General features: G+C 35.8%; 1 protein-coding gene across 3 annotated transcripts in view; it reads right to left on the bottom strand.

Moving 5' to 3' along the window:
• The window catches only part of HIBCH (3-hydroxyisobutyryl-CoA hydrolase), a 91,809-nt gene that overhangs the window by 39,985 nt on the left and 29,992 nt on the right, over positions 1-21,832 (bottom strand). For 2 of the 3 annotated variants that reach the window (XM_057744506.1, XM_057744507.1), the window contains one exon: positions 20,301-20,353. In XM_057744506.1, the coding sequence (XP_057600489.1) occupies positions 20,301-20,353 (53 nt within the window). Of the gene's footprint in view, positions 1-7,206; positions 7,315-20,300; positions 20,354-21,832 lie in introns of all 3 variants that reach the window. The other variant, XM_057744505.1, reaches the window with a different exon arrangement.

Genomic DNA, 21,832 nt, shown 5'->3' with positions numbered 1-21,832 from the left:
AAACATTATAAAACAAGTAAATTATCTTTATATTATACATAAAGATATACATAATGCATATTATATATAATTCTTCATAAAGAATTTCTTTAAAGGAATTTCAGGAGATAGATTGGAGGCAAACCCTAAACCACACAATTTCAGAACTTACTGGGTGAAAGGTATATGAGTATCTGTGATATCTGGTACAGATTTGTTTTAGCTAAGATGTTTTCAATTGGTATCTTGAATTATGCTTCTTGTCCTCCTCTCCAATTCCCTCTTATTTCAAAGTAGATGCAGCATTATAGGATACTGACTCTTCCCAGAACCACAGAGAGTTCTTAGTGGAACCAATCATCAAAAAAGCATAACCAAGCTATTCCAGCAAATTTCAGTAGCCTTAAACAGAATATTAACACATCTTATTTATTCACATATTTCATCAAATAAAATTAACAACATCATTTTTCTCACATACAACATTTAGTAACTAACTCTTAAAAATCGGTTACTAAATACAAATTTTACAAAATAAAAAGATTTGGCTGAAAGTCTATTTCTGACTTGAATGTCACTGAGAAGGACAAACTTAACAGTCATCTCTGAATAAACAGATATATTTGAATAAAATAAGAGGTATACTTGTGATTACAAAGTATCCAAGTTTATGTCAGTGCTCACATTGTGACATACACTTCCTATGTTATGTTCTTTTCACATTATTCAGAACTTCTATTAGATTGTTTTAGTTCTACTCATTTTTAGTCCTTTTAACCAGTGTATTCTATCTTTAAGTCACAGAGGTACATGTGGACACAGGGCAAGGAAGCGGAGGGTGGGACGAATTGGGAGATTAGGATTGACATAAACACACTACCATGCATGAAACAGATAGCTAGTGGGAACATGCTACAAAGCACAGGAAGTTCAGTTCAGTGCTCTGTGACGACCTAGAGGGATGCGATGGGGCGGGGGGCAGAGAGACCCAAGAGGGAGGGGATATATGCATACATACAGCTGATTCACTTCACTGTACACCAGGAACTAACACAACATTGTAAAGCAATTATACACCAATAAAAAAATTTTTAAGTTAAAACGTAAAATATTTGGAACAATGTCAGTCACTTAATAAGAGTTATGTAAGTGTAAGCTAAATAGAAAAGACCTTATTTCTATTTGATTCTTCTAATTTTTCATTACAATTTCCTCACCTTTCAAGTGTTTTCACATTCAGTTCAACCATTTAAAAGTTGTTGAAACTTTTAAGCCTTAAGAAAATACTCAAAAACACATGCAATTTCTTATAAATTTTATGTACTGTACGCTAAGCTTAAATTTTAAAAGACCATATAAATAAGCATGGAAATGAATAAAATTCTTAGTCACTACCTACATCCTTTGCAATGAACATTTATAAGTTAAATGCACAGTGTCTGATACTCTTTGTGCAAGCAAATATCATGTTATGGGTATTCTATTATGACAAAATCATCTGGTAATATTAACCCAAATTAGACTGTATACACTTCAAGATTATATAAAATTTTACAAATTTTAATAAAAGTAAAACATTACTAGTTTTATTAATAATTTCTTGTATTATTTTCAGTATCCTTGACTCACATTCTACTCTCCACTTTATCGCAGTGTAGCTGAAAGATATTAGTGTTCAGGAATGTCTTGCTAAGAACTTAGAGAGTTGGACTGAATTCACAGTTTTCAGACTACGTTTTCAGTTCTAGGGCTCAGAAGAGCTGCCTCCGTCTGGGACCGCACAGCAGGTAGATCTCCAGGCCTTACCAACTGACCCTGCCTCAACCATACTCCTCTAGTTATTACCTCCCACCTCTTTTAATTAACTTTGAACTCCACAAACAGCACATGACTATATCCCTCTTCATCAAACATATACATAAAGCCTAACCACAACCTCCAATCCTAGTTGGCCCTCTCCTTCCTGAAAAACACACAGTAATATTAATTTGGTATGTAACACTTCACATTTTTCCCTATGTATCTCTAATACATATTTGAACAGGTGTAGATATTTATTTGAGATACACAAACTTCAAACTCTATTCCATGGCCTGCAAGGCTCTACATAATACAGCCCAGGAGCCTACCTCTCTGACTTCATCTCCCACCACTTTCCTGTGCTCATTTCCCTAGCCACAGGGCCTTCGTGCCACTCCTCCCAAATTCCAAGCCTTTACAATTTCAATTCATCATGTAATTTTTTAAAATAAATGTATTTATTTGTTGGCTGCATTGAGTCTTTGTTGTGCTGTGCACAGGCTTTCTCTGGTTGCAGAGAGTGGGGGCTACTCTTCATTGTGATGAGTAGGCTTCTCTTTGCAGTAGCTTCTCTTGTTGCAGAGCACGGGCTCCAGGCGTGCGGGCTTCAGTAGTTGCAGCACATGGGCTCAGTAGTTGTGGCACCCGGGCTCAACAGTTGTGACTCGAGGGCTCTAGAGCACAGGCTCAGTAGTTGTGGCACACAGGCTTAGTTGCTCTGCGGCATGTGGGATCTTCCCGGACCAGGGCTTAAACCCATGTCCCCTGCATTGGCAGGCGGATTCCTAACCACTGTGCCACCAGGGAAGTCCCAACCACGTAATTTTTAAGGTGAGGAGGGTGTACTAGAGAAGACCACTGCCCTTCCCATCACTGCCCCTTCTCTGCAGGAATCTTCTCTGCCCAGAGACTTTGCTCTCTCCCAGCAGTGGCTGGACTAGGGATGGGCAGCGGACCCAAGGGCAGCCAATTGAGGCTAAACAGAATTCTAAGGCTCAGGGAGCAAAGGAGAAGGAAACTGCATTAGACAAGATTTTCACTCTTTGGTATTTAACCTAAAACACAGTGGGCAGCTGTGAGTTGATGACAGCCAAAGAAGCTTAAAGGTCATTTGAAATTAGAGCTGAAGACAACACAACAGCCAAGTGAAACCTGAAATTATATGAGGTGACAACGAAAAAACTGAGAAGCGGCATGCAGCCTGTACAACACAGAGAACAAAGCAAACAGAAATAGCTGGAGAGAGAAAAAACAGGCAAACGCACTACTCAAATCTGCCCTAAGTCCACACTTGCAGTTCAGTTTTCAGGAAGACAAGGTATGTTGCCTTTTTGTCTTTGGATTCCCATTTGATCCCTGCACTTGTCTATTTACTGCTCCCTTCTCTTTTCTGGATCTGTTTGGGTGAGTCCCTGTTCTTTTCAATTAAAAAAGTCTCTTCACCACATTTTCAGTTAGAACCAGACCTAGTTTCTGTCATGATTCAGCATCACACAATAGCTGCCTGAGGCCTTTGGCATAAATTCATCCCATTACTGCTGTGTGCTTCTTCCTAACACTGTTCTCCCTAATAGTCATTCCCATTACATCTTCTGGAACCCTCACTCGTCTGCAAAAGAACCACTAACAGCCCAAATTCTCTACAGAGGGCCTGCCCCACCTCCCAAACTCAAGAAAGAAGAAATTTATAAGCCCCACACTCAGGTAGAAACTATAGATCCTGTATTCATTGATTCAGTTCTTTATTTTGTTTCAGACGTGGCTGATAAAATAATGAACGAAATCAAAGACTTCAAAATTTTAGTAAGAATTTATCAATGACAAGCTTTCCAAATAGGAGGTCACTAATACAAGTAACATTAAGAGCCAATTTAAAATGCCTTTCAATTAAGATGAAATGAAGACTGGGATATTCAAGCCACCTGACTCAAAGATACTAAGAACATGAATACATACTGATCCATGATGAAAGGGGTACAGCACTCTCATGGCAGACTCACATCTAATTTTTGTATCTTACATAAAAGAATCTATTATAGGTTGCTTATATTAAATCCCCCTTGAAATTTGCAAAATATACTGTTACATACTTTTTAACTATTAATCTTAGCAGGTACTCCTTTGTTAGACTAAAAAAGCCTCAAAATCTTAGTTTTATTATATTAACAGCTGGTTATACAGATTCATTCCCCAAATATAAAACTTATTCCAGTTCCTAACTCTCCTCAAATACTCGCCCTGCATCCTACCCAACCCAGTAGTCAAATTTCATTTATCATCTAATTAAATATCTCAGCAGCATGTGACAGAGTGGCTCACTCCTTACTTCAGGAAACACCTGACTTGGCTTTGAGATACTACACTCCCCTGTTTTCCTTCTAACTCATTAGCTGCTCTTTCTCTTCTCCCCGACATCAAAATGTTGATCTGCCCCAATGATCAGATGTCATCCCTCTACTCCACTACACCTGCACTCTCTTCCTTCTATTCACTCCCCAGGTGATCTTTTTCAAAAGCCCCCACGATTTAAAGCATTGTAACATTAATGACAAATTATTTTCCCATCCCTGATTCCTCTACAATTTTATATCTAGCTGTTTAACATTTCCACCTAAGTGTCTAATATGTATCTTAACATTCATGCATCAAAAAGTAAACCTCTTTCTTTCTCTTTGAACATGCTGCTCCCTCAGTCTTTTCCATCTCAGCAAACACTGCCACCATTCACCCAGCTGCTCAGGCCAAAAATCTCAGCATCATCTTTTCTTTCTGACCTTACAGTCTAATCCATGAACCTGCCTTGATAGCACTAACTTCAAAATATACCTTGGATTGGGCCACTTCACCATGTCTACCGTTGTAACCCAGGTGAAATCACTATCATCTCTCGCCTGGGCTAGTCTCTTGATTCTGTTCTTGCCACAATCCATGCTCTGCACAGCAGCCAAGGAAGCTTATTACCAATAAATGTAAAGCAGGTCATGTCATTCTCCTGCCCAAAACTCTCCAGTGACCTCCCATCACATTAAAATATTACTGAAATTCCTCATCCTGGCTGATAAGGCCCTTCGTGATCTGGTCCCTTTGTACCTCCCTGATATTACAGTCTACCATTCTCCACTTTCCTCACTCTCACTTCTGACAGTCACACTGGTTTTTTCTTTTTTTTCTTTTTTTAAATTTTCTTAATTGACATATAATATATAATCAAAGGTACACAAATAGTACAAATAGTAAGCATAGAGGTCCAGTGAATTATTCCAAAAGAGCATACCCACATAATCAAAACCCAGATAAAAACTATGGTCCAGTGAATTATCCCAAAAGAGCATGACCACGTAATCAAAACCCAGATAAAAATTATCAGAAATTCTTTTATGCACCCTGTCAGTCACTACTCCCTCCATCCTTCAGGTAACTACTATCCTGACTTCTAACAAAGTAAGATTAACTTTTCCAGGTTTTGATCTTGCTATAAATAGGGTCATAGAATATTTATCATTTTTTATTTGACTTCAGTCAACAATATGTTCCCAAGATTTATTTGCATTGTGTGTAGCAATAATTTCTTTCATTGTATAGCATTCCTTTGTATGAATAAACTATCCATTCTACTATAAATAGCTAGTTAGGTTTTTAGTTAGGGGCTACTGCAAATAATGATTCAATAACCATTCTTACACATGCCTTTTGGGGCATGAGTGCATACATTTTGGTTGGGTAGTAAAACTGTTGGGGTAGAGTATTAATTCAATCAACTTTAAAAGATGATATCAAACAATTTTCCAAAGCAGTAGTACCAGTTTCTACTCCAGCAGCAATATGAGTTTGTATTCCACATTCTCATCAATGCTTGAAATTGTCTTCCACACTTCAGCCATTCTATACAGATGGCCAACAGGCACACAAAAATATGCTTAACATTGCTAATTATTAGAAAAATGCAAATGAAAACTACAATGAGGTAATACCTCACACCAGACAGAATGGCGATCATTAAAAAGTCTACAAGTAATATGGACTTCCCTGGTGACCCAGTGGTTAAGAATCCACCTGCCAAGGCAGGGGACACGGGTTTGATCCCTGGTCCGGGAAGATCCTACATGCCACGGAACAACTAAGCCCGTGCCCCACAACTACTGAGCCTGCACTCTAGAGCCTGTGAGCCACAACTACTGAGCCCGCCTACCATGACTACTGAAGCTTCGACACCTAGAGCCAGTGCTCCACAGCAAGAGAAGCCACCACAATGAGAAGCCTGCGCACCACAATAAAGAGTAGCCCCCGCTCTCTGCAACTCGACAAAGCCCGCACTTGCAGCAACGAAGACCCGAAGGAGGGAGGGAAGGAGGGAGGGAGGGAGGGAGGGAGGGAAGGAGGGAGGGAGGGAGGGAGGGAAGGAGGGAGGGAGGGAGGGAGGAAAGAAATTTAAAAAAAAAAAGCCTACAAATAATAAATGCTGGAGAGGATGTAAAGAAAACAGAACCCTCTGCACTGCTGGTGAGAATGTAAAGTGGTGCAGCCACTAGAGAGAACAGTACAGAGGTTCCGTAAAAAACTAAAAACAGAGTTATCACATGATCCAGCAATCCCACTCTTGGGCATATATCCAGAAAAAGACGAAAACTAATTCAAAAAAGTACATGTCATAGAGTGTTCTATGTTTTCCTCTAAGAGTTTTACAGTGTCTGGCCTTACATTTAGCTCTTTAATCCATTTTGAGTTTATTGTTGTGTATGGTATTAGGAAGTGTTCTAATTTCATTCTTTTACATGTAGCTGTCCAATTTTCCCAGCACCACTTATTGAAGAGGCTATCTTTTCTCTACTGTATATTCTTGCCTCCTTTGTCAAAGATAAGGTGCCCATATGTCTGTGGGTTCATCTCTGGGCTCTCTATTCTGTTCCATTGATCTATATTTCTGTTTTTGTTCCAGTACCATATTATTTTTACTGTCTTGAAACTGGCACAACAATGTAAAGCAATTATACTCCAATAAAGAGTCAAAAAAAAAAAGGTACATACACCCCAGTGTTCATAGCAGCATTATTTACAATAGCCAAGACATGGCAGCAACCTAAATTTTCCACTGACAGATGAATGGATAAAGAAGATGTGTATAGAATATAGCCATAAAAAAGAATGAAATAATGCCATCTGCAGCAACATGGATGGACCTAGAGATTATTGTACTAAGTGAAGTCAGGGAAAGACAAATATCATACGATATCCCTTATATGTGGAATCTAAAAAAATAATACAAATGAACTTATTTACAAAACAGACTTACACAAACATTTTAACCATTCTAATGAGTACACGTTATTACTTCATTGTGGTTTCAGCTTTCCTTAATGATTAATTCAATTGAGTGCTTTGTCATGTTTTGGTCATCTGTACGTTCTCTTTGTGAAATCTATTGCTCACTTTTCCACTGGATTTTCTTATTGATTGGTAGCAATTCTTTCTACATTCTTCATATGATTCCTTGTCAAATATATGTATAATCAGCCCTCCATATTCGTGGCTCCTCATCTGCAGATTCAACAAACCACAGATCAAAAATATTTTTTAAAAAAATTCCAACAAAAAGTTCCAAAAAATAAAACTTGAATTTGCAGCATACCAGGAACTGTTTACATAGCATTTACACTGTATTAGGTATTGTAAGTAATCTAGGGATAATTTAAAATATATGGGAGGATATGTGTATATTATATGCAAATACTATGCTATTTTATACAAGGGACTTGAGCATTCTTGGATTTTAGTATCTGATGGGGGTCTTGGAACTAATCCTCTGCTGATAACAAGGGACTGTATTTGTAATACTTATTTTCCAGTCTGTGGCTTGCCTTTTCACTCTCTTAATGATATCTTGGAATGAATAGAGCTTCTTAATTTTAGTACAATTGAGTTTGTTATTTTTGTTTATGGTACATTTAGTGTAATCCACTGAGTGTAATTTAAGTAATCCTTCCATAACCTCAAGGTGTAGCAGAAACAGGTTCCAAACATTCAGGATTTTCTATTATTGATTACCAGCTTAATTCCACTGGGGCCAGAGAACAGCCTGTAAGAGTAATCTTTTGATATATGCTGAGACTAATTCTATGGCCAATTTTGGTAAATGTTCCATGCACACATGAAATAAACATGAAATCTGCAGTTACTAAGTACATGTTAATTGGATCATTTATTGGACCATATTCAAATCATGTGCATGCATGTAAAATGTATGTGTATATATGTACATATACTGTTTGTCTCTGCTTCATCTGTTACTGAAAGAAGTATGTTCAAATCTTCTCCTAGGACTGTAGTTTTGTCTATTTCCCCTTTAAGGGCTTTCTACTTTTTTGCAATATCAAACATTTTTAAATGTTTGAAAATATCACACCAATAGTTATTTCAGAGAGGCAGAGCTTTGTTCCCATGTTTCTCAGTGTCATTTTGTATGTTATGAAACTCATTAAGTAATTCTGTTCAGCTTTATATTGCTATAAACTGAGTTTTAGACAAGTATTCATAAAATATCTTTCCATAGTTGATTACAGTCAATAAAACTACTTTCAGAATCTGACCTCACTCATCTTAAGAAGGTGAAAAGCTGAACAGCTTTCAACAGACTGAACTAAGCCCTATCTGCTGAGATAACAAGAACTGAAATTTAGGGCTTGCTGAATTGGGCCCCAAAATATTACACATTAGGAGTTATGGTGGCCTGGATTTGGACCAGCCCACACTTGGAGTGAAGTTCAGCTTCAAATCCTCCCATTCCTGATGGGATTGAGATGATCTGGGATTGCTAGTGCCCTTAGCCTAGATACCTACTAGAAATGAAGGTAGGAAGATTATGCTATCTTAGGGCTCAAATAACACTCAGGTAGAAATAACTCAATTAGAAATAACCAGCACTCGATTAGAAATAATCTAAGACCACACGACTAAAGCCTAAGAGAAATAATACACAATAGAAAGATGTACAGGACTACAAATTTAGATTTGTGATTTCTGTTTTTATAACTATGAAATGTCCTATATTAAGTAAAAGTTTTTGCCATAAAATGTACCTTGATACTAAAATAGCTGTATCAGCTTTATTTTAGTGTTGGTATGGTATCTTTTTCTATTATTTTACATTTAACCCTTCTGTGCCTTATATTTATGGTGTCCCAAAGCATTCTAACATTCTTTGTTTTTTACTTGGATTATTATTAAACAATTTTCATTGCAGTACTGTACTGACACTGCAAAGATAAAGTAAAATGAATCTAATCCATATTTATAATCTAGTATAGAGAATATTAATATGGATAAGCATAAATAACTGAATACATGAATGTAGCCAAACTCAGATCCTACTTACATAAAGTATGGCATTCTTAAAGGCAAAACTTAGGCAATCTACAGACTGTCCAACAGAGGAAAAAGGCTGATACAGCTTTAGGGCTTTTAAAGATCTCATCATAATTACTTAAAAAGCACAATTAAATCCTTCAAAATGCAAATAGGTTTATCAGTAACTAGAAATGAACATCATTTCTATATTTCCAACAAAAAGCAACATTAATTTTTGAAAACTGATAATTACACAGATATTTAAAGTTAATTTAAGATACAGTCAACTACTCCATGATTTATACTAATGGCAAGATTAATCTCCCAACACACAAACAAAAACACATGTAGAACAGTTTAATTTGGTGCTTACAAAAGAAATGTTCCAGATAATAGTATATCAATGTTAAATTTCCTGATTTTGGTGTCTTTATTCTTAGGCAATACACACAGAAGAATTTAGCAATAAAGAACTATCATGTCTTCAACTTTCAAATAGTTCAGAGCAAAATTACTCATAGACACATGTAGGAGAGAAGAGAAAATAAATGTGGAAATAACAGGGAATGTGGATGAAGGATATATTGGAATTCTCTGTACTATTTTTGCATCTTTGTAATTCAAATTGTTTCACAACAAAATAGTCTTTTTAATCAAAATGAAAATAAAAATAAAAAATAAATGTTACAGAGTAACCAGCGCCAACAACCACAGTAAAGAAAACAACAAACTCAGAAAGGCATACAATGGAATGATGTGACTAACGCTCACACCAAGAGCCATGAATTTAAATTCTAATCAGAGAGAATGAGTAAGCTCCTGTCCAGAATGAACACTGCATCACAGTATCAGTGAGTATGTGAGAGTCTTCTCTCACTATCATTCAAGATTATAAACAGTACTTTGAAATTAGGTATATATTTTTGTCAGAAATTCAAATAGATTTTTTACCACACATTATCTCACTATGGTTTAAAAGTTAATACCATAATTATAAAATATAAGTTTCATAATGTATCTCTGAGACCACATGCCTTAGATTAGCAGCCTACACAGTAAAAACAAAGATTTTTTATTATGCTTCTCACATTAATATTAGCAGGCTAATATTGCATATTAATAGTATTAACATATTGATTACATAATATTAGTGTATTTTGATAGACTACAGAGAGCATTTACATTATCCTGCTTTGGATGCACATAATTCACATTATTTTTGGACAAAAATTATATTCAGCAGAAACAAATAACTGAAGTAGAAATATTTACTTCTGAATTAACAGTCTACCATCCTTGGACATACAGTTTTACTTTAAACAAAAAAGTCAAAAATATTTGAAAGTTGCTAAGAGAGTAAAGCTTAAAAGTTCTCATCATAAGAAGAAAAAAATTTTCTGAAGTATGTGTGGTGATGCATGTTAACTTATGGTTTCACAGCATATACATACATCAACTTATGTTGTCACCTAAAACTGATGAAAGGTACCTGCCACTTGACCGAAAACCTGGGGTGCTTTCACAGCTAAAAAGCAAATGAACCAAAATCCTGACCAATATGACCATAGGAAATGGCCAAGGAAATGGAAAAGAACTCCCTGTAGATCTGAGAATCTGCTAGTCTGTGAAAGTTGCCAAGAATACCCATACTCTTGGAAAGCAAAAGTTCTACTTCCCAGAAATCAATACCATAAAATAGGGATGGAGATGGGGCAGGAACAGGCAGTAAAGCCAAGTTCCTGGTTAGTAAATAGAACCGTTTACCAATTCTGTATTTAGATAAGTCTGGGCTAAAGTCAGGGTGAAAACAACAGAGTCAAGGAAAAAATCAAGGGCTCTATCTAATAAGACAGACAAGGGGTGAGATGGAGTTAAACAGCATAGGAACATTTGTTAGAGTGTAATCCACCGTGTATTGAAAAATAGAACCCAACGCTTACCTATGAAAAAGGCTCACTGAGAAACTAAATAACCCTAAAAATCTACTATGAGAAATTCTGCAACTAAAAGCAACCTTTACTCTCCTCTAATAAGGCAGAAGGAAATCTAAGTAGAGAGAATTCCATGGGGGAAGGGGAGGAACCTACCCTTCTCTATCAAGAAAAAGATCTCCATCCAGGCTTGGAGAAATTCCAACAGTGAACATAAATGAAAATGAATGCACATAAGTACATATTCTAAACGCTCAGAAACCCAAGGGAAGTTTCCTCTCTAGTCTTCCTTTTACAGATCCTGCCATGTTACTAATCTTCAGTCTTTAAGGAAGCTCTTTTTCATATCCCTTTTCCTTTTTTTTTTGCCGCACCGCATGGCTTACAGGATCTTAGTTCCCCTACCGGGGTCTAACCCAAGCCCTGGCAATGAAAGCACCAAGTCCCAACCACTGCACAGCCAGGGAATTCCTCGTATCCTTTTTTGTCTGTTTATTCTTCCTCTCTTAATATATTTTATTGCTTTCTCTGTAAGACAACTTTGCCTATCAATATAGTCCTTTCATTTTTACTTCTCAGGGCAACTGCACTGCAGTATTTTCCTTTAGTCTCCGACTGATCATCCTTTATCTTTGCACATTCACTTCAAGTCTAGTTTTATTACACTTGCAACCAGCTGCTTCCACCCTAAACCCACAAAGGACAAGTGAGAATTAGAGTTCAACGCATACCTATCTCATGTTCATATATCTGAAATCAGGTAATCTTGATCTACACAAGCAGGTTTAGCAATAAGAATGTCTACCATTCTTATTACACAAAAAAGCTGTAAGAAAAGGAAAATACAGGACAATATTCCTGATGAACACAGATGTAAAAATCCTCAACAAAACATCAGGAAACCAAATTCAGCAATACCTTAAAAGGACTATACACCATGATCAAGCAGGATTTATTCCTGAGATGCAAGAATGCTTCAACATATGCAAAATCAATGTGATGCACACCACATTAACAAAATAAAGGATAAAAATCATATGATCATCTCAATAGATGCAGAAAAAGCATTTGATGAAATTCAACATCCTTTTATGATAAAAACCCTCAACAAATTAGGTATAGATGGAATGTACCTCAACATAATAAAGTCCATATATGACAAGTACACAGCTAATGTCATACTCAACAGTGAAAAGCTGAAGGCTTTTCCTCTATGATCAGCAATAAGACAAGGATGCCCACTCTCACCACTTTTATTAACCATAGAAAGCCCTAGCCAGAGCAATTAGGCAAGAAAAAGAAATAAAAGATGTAAATCAGAAAGAAAGTAAAACTATCTCTGAAGATGACATGATATTATATATAGGAAATCCTAAAGATGCCACCAAAAAAATGTTAAAACTAGTAGACGAATTCAGTCAAGTTGCAGGATACAAAATTAATACACAAAAATCAGCTGTGTTTCCGTATATAAATAACTTTCAGAGACAGAAATTAAGAAAGTAAGCTCATTTACAAGTATATTAAAAAGAATAAAATACCTAAGAATAAATTTAACCAAGGAGGTAAAAGAGCTATAAGTTCACAACTCTAAGACACTAATAAAAGAATTTGGAGAAGACACATATTATGGAAAGATATTGTGTGCTCACGGATTGGAAGACTATTGTTTAAATGTCCATACTACCCAAAGCAATCTACAAATTCAATATAATCTCTGTCAAAATTCCAATGGCACTTTTCACTGAAATAGAAGAATCAAAAGACCTCAAATAGCCAAAGCAATCTTGAGAAGAAAAACAAAGCTGGAAGTATCACACTTCCTGACCTCAAATCATATTACAAAGCTATAGTCATCAAAACACTATGGTACTGGCATAAAAACAAACACATAGATCAATGGAACCAAAAAAAGAGAGAGCACGTGTCCAAAAAGAAAGCCACACAATATGGTCAATTAATTTTCAACAAAGGAATCAAGAATATACAATGGGGAAAGGACAGTCTCTTCAACAATTGATGTTGGGAAAACTGGATATCCACATGAGAAAAAAAAGAAACTAGACCTCACACCATATACAAAAATCAGCTCAAAGTGGATTAAAGACTTGAATGTAATTAAAACCTGAAACCATAAAACTCCTAGAAGAAAACAGAGGATAAGCTCCTTGGTATTGGTCTTGGCAATGATTTGGGGGATTGACATCAAAAGCAAAGGCAAAAAAGCAAAAATAAATATGTGAATTGCATCAAATAAAAGCTTCTGCACAACAAAGGAAATCATCAAATGAAAAGGCAACCTATGACATGGGAGAAAATATTTGCAAACCATATAAATGATAAGGGGTTAATATCCAAATTACACTCAGCCTTCCATACCTGCAGATTTAACCAACTGTGAACTGAAAATATTTGGGGGAAAAAACTCCATAAAGTTCCAAAAAGCAAAATTTGAATTTTGCTGTGCAACATCAGTTATTTACATTGTATTTACACAGCATTTACATCATATAAGTAACCTAGAGATGAGTTGAAGTATACGGGAGGATATGCATAGGTTACATGCAAACACTACACCATTTATGTGAGGGACTTGAGGATCCCACAGATTTTGGAATCCACGGTTGAGGGTGGGGTGGGGGAGGGGTGGTCTTGACACCAATGCCCTGTGGATACCAACAGGTGACTGTATACAAAAAATTCACACAACTCAAAAGCGAAAAAACAATCCAATTAAAAAGTGAACAAAAGATCTGAACAGACATTTTTCCAAAGGTACACAAAATAGCCAACAGGTACACAACAGGTATTCAACATCTGTTAATACATATCAGGAAATGCAAATCAACACCACAATGAGATACCACCTCACACCTGTTAGGATGTCTATCATCAAAGAGATAAGAGAAAACAAATGCTGGCAAGGATGTGGAGAAAAGGAAACCCCTGTACACTGTTGGTGGGAATGCAAACTGGTACAGCCACTATGGAAAACAGTATGGACGTTCTTCCAAGAAATTAAAAATAGAACTACCATGTGATCCCCAAATTCCACTTCTGGGTATATACCCAAAGGAAATGAAATCATTATCTTGAAGAGTTATCTGTACTCCTATGTTCACTGCAGCATTCTTCACAATAGTCAAGGTGTGAAACAACCTAAGTGCCTATCCATGGATGAATGAATAAAGAAAATGTGGTGTGTGTGTGTATATATACACATATATATATTAATATACAGTATATTATATATAATAAATATTATATAACATTATATGTTGTATATTATATATACATATATAAATATACAGTATATTATATATATTATATAATATTAATATAGAATATATAAATTATATATAATTATATATAATATAAATACATAGTGTGTATGTATATATATGTGTTTGTGTGTATGTATATATATATATATATATATATATATATAAAAAATATATGGAATATCATTCAACCTTAAAAAAGGAAATCCTGCCATATGCAACAACATGGATGAACCTGGAGGGTATTATGCTAAGTAAAATAAGCCAGGAAGAGAAAGACAAATACTGCACAGTATCACTTATTATGTAGAACCTAAAAAAAAAAAAGTAAAATTCATATAAACAAAGACTAGAATGGGGGTTGGGGATGGGGAAAATACAAACAGGTTGTTTAAAAGAGTACAAACTTTCAGTTATAAGATGAACAAGATCTGAGGATCCTTTCGCAATATATTCCTTTCACAATGTATTTATATATCAAGTTGTACACTTTAAATATATTACAATTTACTTGTCAATTACACCTCAAAGTGTAAAGCTGAAAAAAAAAGAATGTCTATCACTAGACATTATTTCTATTCATAAGAATGATTATGATTTTTATGCCTATCTTAAGAACGTTACCATTCACTAGAGAAAGGTCAGTTATTCTAAAATCATTCTTTTTTTTTTTTTTTTTTTAAATAAGGCTAAACCTCTCAATTAGTGCTTGAAATTGAAGGGAACATCACTGACAAATAGTGGGCAGGAGCAAATACATGATCGATTTTCTACACACAGCCCTTCCTATCTTTATTGCATGAAAAAGAACATTCTTTGGTTGGTGGATTATAGCCTTCACAATGAAAGTCTCAAGCGTGAGCAACTGAAATGGCAAAAAATGAATTCAAAATGTTTTCCAGGCTTTGTTAATGACTTAATATTTGATCTTTTGAAAGCTTCTTGGCTGATTTTTCATTTAAAAATGGCATGGTCCATGTATGTCTCAGTGTTCTCATTATACTACAACGTAAACACATTAAAGAGTATTATAATAACCTTTTTTTAATCAAGGGATGTAAATGACATGGGGGGAGAAATGTACCAAAGGAAGCTAAACTCCAAAGTTTCTTTAAAAATCTTCAACACAGTTAATAAAATTATTTCATCTCCTTTCACAATTGCTCAGATGTTATTAGGTAACTGTTATAAGACAAATTTAGCATTTCATTAGAATAAAAAATGGTTTCTTAAAATGTCATCTATTCAAACTGTCACTAAGAGCAGCAAAACAAAAATACCTTTTAAAAAGGAATAAAGATGCACCTATTATGTCTTATAGATCTTTGCAATACATTAACCTAATTCAATCTTTGAGACCATTCTTTTCATAAGAACATGTCTCAGTGACATTAATTGTGGCTAAACTCTACCTGATTCAGCAGCTCCCATTTAACTGAGCACTAGTCAGATTTCCACGTGGCAGGTGTGTGTCCCCAAAAGTCTTTTGGAGATTGTATATGCTCACTGTTTCCAATCCAGTTCCCACTTCTTCTCTATTCACTAGAATATACCCCTTATAAAGTATGCCTTAAAACTTTTAATTTTCCATTATATTGATCACAAAACCCTTTTGCTGGCAGCATCTTTAGGACGCTTTGAGAAACACAAAAACAATACCATACTGTACACATATTTTGAGCTGGCTTGGGGGAGCTAATTTTGCTTCTATTGTAAAAGGCATTGTTAGGAAGAGGAAAAGGAGGAAGGAAGAGGGGAAGGGACAAAGAAAGGGAAGAAGGAAAAGGAAAGAAACTTAAAAGTTTTTTAAATCCAGTTCAGTTGGGAGGGAAATGTGGGTAGTACTACACACACAGAATAAGAGTTTTTTCTTCTGTTCTATATCTACTTAAAACTAATTTTAATTTTTAAAGCAAAATTGCCTTTCTGTTATATATTAACTTGAAAAAATATGACAGATTCTTAAAGGGTAAAGGAAACTAAAACTCTTTCTTCTTAGGAAACAATGAATTATTCTTTCAAATTGCTTTTCAAAAATTTTTTTGTCTCTTTCAAAAACACTGTAATGCCATAATCTTACATAACTTTGTTCAACCAAGTGGAGAACCACTTAGAAACATTTTTATTTCACTGTATACCAAAAATATCAAGTAAACATTTGAATTTCTAAAATCTGAAACATAATAGAATTAGTCATCCCCTCTGCAAAGTGCTGTGCTACTCTTCATGGTAAACAACAAGAGACAGTAAGACTGTTATTTTCATTGCTGGAAAAAAATTTGTTTCTATAGTAAAAAGAAAAAATAAAAATCAAGTGCTATGGCGCCATCTTTTGGATTGTTCAAATTTTCTTATAACTCTTTCTTACAGGAAACGATTTATTGATCAGAATCAAGATAAAGACAGAGACAAAACTATTTGGCTACCTTTTCTTAAGCTATATTTGCCCTATCTTATTCTCATACTTTTACATTAGGATTTAAAATATATCCATAAAAAAATTACGTATAAGGGACTTCCCTTGGCACAGTGGTTAAGAATCCACCTGCCAATGCAGGGGAGACGGGTTTGATCCCTGCTCTGGGAAGATCCCACATGCCATGGAGCAACTAAACCCATGCATCACAACCACTAAGCCATGTGTTGCAACTACTGAAACCCGCACACCTAGAGCCCATGCTCTGCAACAAGAGAAGCCACTGCAATGAGAAGCCCACGCACCACAATAAAGAGTAGCCCCCACTCACCACAACTAGAGAAAAAGCCCATGCACAGCAATGAAGACCCAATGCAGCCAACAAACAAACAAACAAACAAATAAAACAATTATGAATAATAGTAGAATTCTACTAAAAACCTCTGAAAATAAAGGCCTTCTGAATAACAAGCTATTTTCTCAACACTTCATGGTAGTGGTTCCTAAAGTGAGGTGTCCCCAACTACCACCACCATCATCAACATCATCTGGGAACTTTTAGAAATGCAAATTCTTAAGCCACACTTCAAACTGACTAAACTGGAACTGGGGGTGAGAGGAGCCTGCCTTTTAACAAGCTCTTGGATTCTGATACAAATTAACCTGTGAGAACCACTACCTTCCAGCCCTTGGATTTTGATACAAGCTAACCTGTGAGAACCACTGCCTCCAGGGAATTTTGAAAAAGGTCCACAGCTATACACTAGTTAGGAATTGCTAGTAGATCAGCAATTCATAACCTTAGTTTCACATTGGGATTATCAGGGAGCTTTAAAAATGCCCAAGTCCTGCTCCAATATCTGATTAATGGTTTTGAGAGGTAAGTAAAGCCTGGGCACTGGGATTTCTGAAAGATTCCCAAGTGATTCTAAAATGCTGCCAAGGTTAAGAGCCGAAGATCTAGAGGATGACATTTTCAAAAGCTAGAGTTCACTGAGTCTTAGATTAAACAATGTTTGTAAATGAGAACTGAAAAGTTAGCCTTTAAAACCAAGATACATACAAAATCCCATTATAAGAAAAATGAACTGGTTCACTTCCAGTCTGTAAATTTTACTCTTTCAAAGGCTACAAAGATGTTTATTATTTAAAGTATATGTTTGTAAATAAACAATTTATTATATACTGTGCATTCCCCAGTTGTTAGGGGAATGTTAAAGAAAAAAGTAGTCCTCGCCTTTACAGACCACCTAATATACTTGGGCATATTTCATAGTAACTGGTAACAAAGAACAAATACCAAATTTGGAGTAAAGATTGAATGTACTGAGTCAATGAAGGGAAAAAATCACATCTAATCATAGTGGTATTTAAGACTGTTAAAAAAACATACAGTAGAATTTTCAGTCTTTAAGGATGAATGAGATGTAGAGTACAAATGGGGCACTGTAGGTGGCAGGCCAGGTGGGAGAAAAGACACAGGATTTTTTTTTTTTTTTTAGGGGCAGGTCTGACCATATGCAATATAAAGGAACCTTTCTCATTGAGGGGTTCCTCATCTGAACCACAGATGACTGCAAATGACTTAACTATTTTCTCAGTTTCCCCAAGGATGGTATATAACTGGTATCACTCTAGAATCACAGGGCAGAAATAGGAGTGCAGTTAATTCATTACATACAATCGATGACTTGGGCACTAGTTCCCACTTAACATGACTCAAAATCACTTGGAAGACTTATTAAAACACATACTACCGGGCTCCACCCTTAGAGTTTGACTGATGTTTGTTCTCATCATTTTTATCCTTGTCCTTTTTTGGTGACAGCTTCTCAAGTTTGTCCTCCACAGACACAACTTCGATACCTGTAATATTAAGTTTGACTCCTTCTAATCTATGGCCTTCAAAGTGGAATGTCAGGTTCTGCTATTGCCCTTTAGTTTCCAGACATGCTTCCTTATGTTACCTGTTCCCTTTTGTAATCTGCTGCCCTTTCATTTGAGCTTGTTATCTCCTTATGGGCTGTCTTTCCTATTTTATTGGAGCCACACCATTTTACATGTCATTAAGTATGCCCAATGTTTTTTTTGTTAGTTGGTTTTCATTTTTTCCTGGTTCCTTTCACATTCACATGGGGCTCTTCCTTCAAAGCCTCAGATTATGTTCCTTCCTTTTGTTCTGCAGAATTTTTTCATGGAGATCTTATTTTTTCGATCTTAACACTTCATTGACAAAGCAAGCACAATCAACTCATACTCAGTACCTGCCACAAGCACAGAGGTACAGGTTGCCCTTGATCCTGCTCCTAACCACAGGTTAGGAAGCCCTTTCCCAAAATGATGTTCAGGTTCTGAGCAATTCCAATGGATAAGGAGTTTGCAATTAGCAGATGCAAACTATTATACATAGAATTGACAAACAACAAGGCCCTACTGTTCAACAAGGCCCAACAAGTTCCCTACAAGGAACTATACTCAAATCCTGTCATAAACCATAATAGAAAAGAATATGAAAAAGAGTGTGTACACCCCCCCAGCCCCCCCCACACGAGACTCAGTCAAAAATTACCCACACTCTGGCTATGCAGCCAACAGAAGTTTTAATATAACCAGAATGCGGATAATTTTTGACTCACCCGTGTGTGTGTGTGCGTGTGTGTGTGTGTGTAACTAAATCACTTTGCTGTACAGAAGAAATTAATGAAACATTGTAAATCAACTATACTTCAATAAAATAAATTCAAAAAGAAAGATCTAAGCAATTCCAAGTGCCCAAGAGAACTCACTTAGTGTGTGGATTTCCTAGAAAGAGGGGGACTTCTCCCAATGACTAAATCTTTGAAATGCTTAACAAGTTCAATCTTTGAAATTCCACCCTTCGGCTTCCTACTATCTTCCTAAATCCTACCTTTTCCTGCCACAAAGACCCATTCTGACCTCTTACTTCTTTAAAGGCTTGTCTTTTTGTTATAGCCAGTGCCACACATTTGAACATTTTTTTCTGTGATTATTTCATGTTCTCTCCAACTCCCTATCAAGTTAATCAAGGCCAGTGACATCTAAGATTTATCTTGCATGTGTGCTATTACAAAGATTTGTCAACTGATAGAAACTCACTTTCAGAGAACTTCATAAAGTATGCAAACACTTTCACTAAGGTGAGATTTCATGCGGGCAGATATAATTTAGGCAACCACATTGCCACTATTCAGAGCCTAAAGAACCTCAACATTCCAGTTGCTTTCAACAGCTTCAGAAAAGAAATCAGTTTACTTACAAGTAGAAAAAGGGCTCTATGTAAGAAAAAAAAAAAGAATCAGTTTTGTTAGTTAAGAAAGCTTACTAATTCAAGAAGTTGAAATAGCATATAACATAATTAAGGACGTATTCTTTTGGGTGAAGCAAATATTATATCCCAAACCTGCAAAGCTCCAAACATGATTTTGTTTCAACAATTTCTATTATAGTACCTTCATCATCTCACTTATGTTTAATAATTCACTTATTTTTAATACAACTCACATAACAATGATGAGTAAATAGCCTACTTACCCCACCCATTGTAATTCCATGAATGAGCGCAACATATGGTTTCTGACAAGAACCTAAAAGAAACAGAATTGTATTAGTTATAGTGTTTAAAACACATTTTCTTTTTCCAAAAATCACATTACATGAACTCTGAGTATTTTCCCTAAGAAATTTTTGCAAGAAATATGAAAGTACACTAAACGCATGGCTTATAAAATGTTATTTTTAAAACATCAATCCACACACAATCCTGATCATCTATTCATTATTACTAAATAACTCATCGCCTCAATTTGAAACAAATGAAAGCCTATATAAGTCAGCTATTGAGAAAAACAATATTTGCCTTATCAGCCATTGATGTTTATGTAACACAGTTGTATTTTGAAGAACATAATTTGTTTTCTATATATCTAAAGAAGTATCTGGATACAAAGAGAAGTGCAGCATACAGGAAAAAGCAAGGACTGGAAGTTGCAAGACCCAAATTCTACTCTTAGCTTTGTCATTAACTGGCAATTCAACTATATTCAATATATATATATATACTGGCATTAGCTACTTATATACTGGCAATTCAATATATACGCTTGTGTGTGTGTGTATACACACACACACAAGAGATGTATACATGCCTATCATACATGTGTATTTCATGTATACAATATATAGATAAGTTTCCTCATCTATTAAGTGATGAGACTTGCCTCAGAAATTCCTTCCAACTCAAAAATCCTGTAAACTTTTACTCTGTTCCTTTCCCTGTTTTGTTTTTCCTTCTTCTGAGAGAGGGAGTTTCCCATAATATAAATAATATAACATAAATCACTGTACTTCTATTACAGCTTGCTGCCAATATAACTTCCTTACCAAAGACCAATATAAAAGTGCAGTTCTGTGACTTTCCTGGTGGCCCAGTGGTTAAGAATCTGCCTTCAATGCAGGGGACATGAGTTGAATCCCTGGTCGTGGAACTAAGGTCCCACATGCAACGGGGCAACTAAGCCCACATGCCGCAACTACTGAGAATGCAGGCCACAACTAGAGAGCCCACACCACAACTGCTGAGCCCATGCACCACAACTAAAGAGAAGCCTGCGTGCCGCAACAAAGAACCCACACGCCACAGCAAAGGATCCCTCGTGCTGCAACAAAGATTCCATGTACTGCAACTAAGACATGACGCAGCCAAAAATTAATAAAACAAAACAAAATTAAAAATTTAAAAGGTGCAGTTCTAATCCATCTAGCAATTCCGTATATATTCCCAATCTGCCAAATGAGCCACCAAAATACAATTCTAATTTCACATTCACAAGGACTTCCAAAGCCCTCAATTTTTAACTATGATTCCCCAGAAACAATGAAAACAAATGTCTCTATTGATTGGGGTGGACATACATTAAAATATACCATTTCAGCTACAGATACATCTATTTTAGATATGAAATATTAGAAGCTAATTGATGCAGGAACACAAGGCCAGAATCTGTCAAATTCCTTAATGACTAAAATATGTCATTACAATGTATAGAAATTATATGTGGAAGGCT

The sequence above is a fragment of the Hippopotamus amphibius genome, chromosome 8, assembly GCF_030028045.1.
Source record: "Hippopotamus amphibius kiboko isolate mHipAmp2 chromosome 8, mHipAmp2.hap2, whole genome shotgun sequence".
Taxonomy (NCBI): Eukaryota; Metazoa; Chordata; class Mammalia; order Artiodactyla; family Hippopotamidae; genus Hippopotamus; species Hippopotamus amphibius.
Note: the sequence above shows the minus strand (reverse complement) of the source record. Positions and strands in the feature narration are given on the sequence as shown.